The sequence below is a fragment of the Cnephaeus nilssonii genome (genome assembly GCF_951640355.1).
Source record: "Cnephaeus nilssonii genome assembly, chromosome: 16".
In the NCBI taxonomy this organism is placed as follows: Eukaryota; Metazoa; Chordata; class Mammalia; order Chiroptera; family Vespertilionidae; genus Cnephaeus; species Cnephaeus nilssonii.
Window position 1 is genome coordinate 53,219,206 of NC_137087.1, and position 3,610 is coordinate 53,222,815.

At 66.4% G+C, this 3,610-nt stretch overlaps 1 protein-coding gene across 1 annotated transcript; it reads left to right on the plus strand.

Annotated features, from left to right (window-relative positions):
* The first annotated feature begins 1,246 nt into the window (after nucleotides 1–1,246).
* On the plus strand, nucleotides 1,247–3,060 carry ADRB1 (adrenoceptor beta 1). The gene has a single exon (XM_079793683.1). The coding sequence runs from the start codon at nucleotides 1,525–1,527 to the stop codon at nucleotides 2,920–2,922; it is 1,398 nt and encodes a 465-aa protein (XP_079649809.1). The 5' UTR covers nucleotides 1,247–1,524; the 3' UTR covers nucleotides 2,923–3,060.
* Nucleotides 3,061–3,610: the final 550 nt, after the last annotated feature.

Consider the following 3,610-nt stretch of genomic DNA (forward strand, 5'->3'; position numbering starts at 1 on the left):
CATGGCTCTAACCCCAACTGCTATCTGATTTTAATCCTCCTGGGTATTTACATATTTTCTTCTCTCATCCCTCCCAAAACTAATCCTAGAGTTTTGAGAATCTGGGAACTTGGGCAAAGGAGAAAACAACCAAGACGTGTGAAATCTCCGTTCATTACCTCAACCAAAACCAACAAGTGCCTTTTTGTTTGTATTGGCCCAGCTCAAAGGATCAGATCATGTGAATCATAAAGCACAAAATACAGGTGTCCTCACTGACTGTGGAAAGTCCAAGGTGTACTTAAATGTGCTCCTTCTTGGTGGCGGTGTCATTGACTGTACTAAAGCCTCTCTCTTTGTCGTCCAGGCACACACGGTTGCATCATGCTCAGATCCGCCAGCTGGGACTGGGGAGTGTGTGTTTTTCCTACCGGCCCTCAGCGCTAGCTGTCAGAGGCACTAACCTTGCTTCCTTGCTGCATCTACCGCACTGGCACGCAAGCTCCCAAGCTCCCGGCGGCGAGAACAGCGCCCAGAGAGCATTCCGGACAGATGCGCGCTTTGCTTCGGCCAGGCGCTCGGCTGGAAAGTTTCCTCTAACCCGGACACCCGCTTCCAGTCCCCGGAGCTGGCAGGGCGCAGGCTGACTGGGTCCCCGCTACAAGGGGAAAGGGCTTTCCACTCACTCTGCTAGGCTGCCCGGCCTGAGGAACAATCTCTCAGCCAAACTCCTCCAACCCCCCTGGACAGGCTGTTCAAAGCTCTCTGGTGCTTAGAGAACCCCGAGGCCCCCTCTCCGCGAAAGGGAGCGCGGGCTCCCCGGCTGGGAATCTGGGCCCAGGAGGTAGACCGGGAGCCAGCGGAGCGGGGGCGCAGGAGGGAGCTAAGCGCAGGAGGCGAAAGAAGCGCAGAAGGGAACGGAGCGCAGGAGAGAGTGGGGGCCTCGGGAGCCGGCGGGGACGCGGGTGAGAGCCAGACGCCGCGGGGAGCTTGGGGAAACGGGAGGCCGGAACCGGCGGGTGCAGAAAGGGGTGCGCTTACAGGCACCGGCGGGCGCCCGGGAGGCGCTGGCTGGGAGATCTGCCGCGGACTCCCCAGAGCCTCTGAACTGTGGGTGCGAGGAGAATGCGGGGAGTTGGGGCGGGGGGTACGGGGGAGACGGCTCGGGGCGTGCCTTTGCCCGGATTGGCTGCAGGAGTCTGACGTGAGGCTCCGGAGGCTGGCTTGGGGGAGTGGGAGCGGGGTGGGGTGGGTGTTGGGTGCCCGGGCTGCGGGCTCAGCGCGCTCAGAAACATGCTGAGGTCCCGGCGGCTGTTCCAGCAGCGGCAGCGGCTCCAGCAGCGGAGGCGGCGGCGGCGGCGGCGGAGACAGCGCGCAGCTCCGGCGGGGAAGGCGCCTGGCGCCCATGCCTCCGGCTCCGCGCCGCAGCTGCCCTGACCTGGCCGCGACCTCCCTCCGCGGGCCCAGCCGCCCCGATCTCTGGGGTGTTCCCCAAACACGGCCCAGCCCCGCCACACCCCCCGCCCCCGGCCTCCGCAGCTCGGCATGGGCGCGGGGGCGCTCGCCCTGGGCGCCTCCGAGCCCTGCAACCTGTCATCGGCCGCGCCTCTCCCCGACGGCGCGGCCACCGCGGCGAGACTGCTGGTGCCCGCGTCGCCGCCCGCGTCGCTGCTGCCCCCGGCCAGCGAGGGCCCCGCGCCGCTGTCGCAGCAGTGGACGGCCGGCATGGGCCTGCTGATGGCGCTCATCGTGCTGCTCATCGTGGCGGGCAACGTGCTGGTGATCGTGGCCATCGCCAAGACGCCGCGGCTGCAGACGCTCACCAACCTCTTCATCATCTCCCTGGCCAGCGCCGACCTGGTCATGGGGCTGCTGGTGGTGCCCTTCGGGGCCACCCTCGTGGTGTGGGGCCGGTGGGAGTACGGCTCCTTCTTCTGCGAGCTCTGGACCTCGGTGGACGTGCTGTGCGTGACGGCCAGCATCGAGACCCTGTGCGTCATCGCCCTGGACCGCTACCTCGCCATCACCTCGCCCTTCCGCTACCAGAGCCTGCTGACCCGCGCGCGGGCGCGGGCCCTCGTGTGCACCGTGTGGGCCATCTCGGCCCTGGTGTCCTTCCTGCCCATCCTCATGCACTGGTGGCGGGCCGAGGGCGACGAGGCGCGCCGCTGCTACAACGACCCCAAGTGCTGCGACTTCGTCACCAACCGGGCCTACGCCATCGCCTCGTCCGTGGTCTCCTTCTACGTGCCCCTGTGCATCATGGCTTTCGTGTACCTGCGGGTGTTCCGCGAGGCCCAGAAGCAGGTGAAGAAGATCGACAGCTGCGAGCGCCGCTTCCTCGGCGGCCCCGCGCGGCCGGCCTCGCCCGCACCCTCCCCGGGAGCCCCGCGCCCCGCCGCCGCCGCCGCCCCGCCGGACCCCGGGCGCACCAGCAAGCGGCGGCCCTCGCGCCTCGTGGCCCTGCGCGAGCAGAAGGCGCTCAAGACGCTGGGCATCATCATGGGCGTGTTCACGCTCTGCTGGCTGCCCTTCTTCCTGGCCAACGTGGTGAAGGCCTTCCACGCCGACCTGGTGCCCGACAGCCTGTTCGTCTTCTTCAACTGGCTGGGCTACGCCAACTCGGCCTTCAACCCCATCATCTACTGCCGCAGCCCCGACTTCCGCAAGGCCTTCCAGCACCTGCTGTGCTGCGGGCGCCGGGCCGCCCGCGGGAGCCACGCGGCCCCCCGCGACCGGGCGCGCGCCTCGGGCTGCCTGGCGGTGGCCGGGCCCACGCCGTCCCCCGGGGCCGCCTCCGACGACGAGGACGACGACGTCGGGGCCGGGCCGCCCGGGCGGCTGCTGGAGCCCTGGGCCGGCTGCAACGGCGGGGCGGCGGCGGACAGCGACTCGAGCCTGGACGAGCCGAGCCCCGGCTGCACCTCGGAGTCCAAGGTGTAGGGCCCGGCGCCGCCTCCCCGCCTCCCTCCCCGCCGGGACGCGCGGGCTCTGCGCGCCGGGATGGAGACAGCCCGGGCGCCTCGGAATGGCTTCCCAGGGGAAAGAGATGTGTGTTTACTCAAGACCTGCGGCAGGTGAACTCGGAAGCCCGCAGACCTCGTCCGAATCATCCAAAACACACGGAAACGTCACGGGCCGTTGCACAGAAAGGGAAGTTTGGGGAGAGGTGGGAGAGCCCCTTTCTCTCGGCTTCTTTTCCCTGTCTGTGTGCGCGCGTGCGATGCCTCCTGAGATAGTTTTTCTCCAGGTGACACCGCCTGCAGGGGCCGGGCCAGGAAGGAGAAGCAGGAGGGTATGCAATGTTTATCAGCGTGGCTTCCATCCCCTTTCCTGGAACGGGAGCAGTCCACCGGGGGAGAGAGGGGAGGGAATGGCAGTTTGTCAAGCCGTCTTTCCCTTTGCTTTCCAGAGAAATTGCAGTTTCATTCCCGAGGAGTGATTTCTCCTGTTTGGAAAGCAGAGGGAAAGGGTGGATGCCAAAAGTGCGTTTCAAAAAGAAAAAAAAGAAAAAGTGTAAGCTATTCTTGGAACACGCCTCACCTTGCTTTCCTTGTGTAGGGCGAGCCCGCTGTCCCCACGCCCCGGGTGGCCAGGCTGAGGGGTTTCTACCTCACACTGTGCACATTGC

Excerpts from the sequence above, each read along its gene's own strand:
- ADRB1 (XM_079793683.1), top strand. The coding sequence starts at position 1,525 with ATGGGCGCGGGGGCGCTCGCCCTGGGCGCCTCCGAGCCCTGCAACCTG.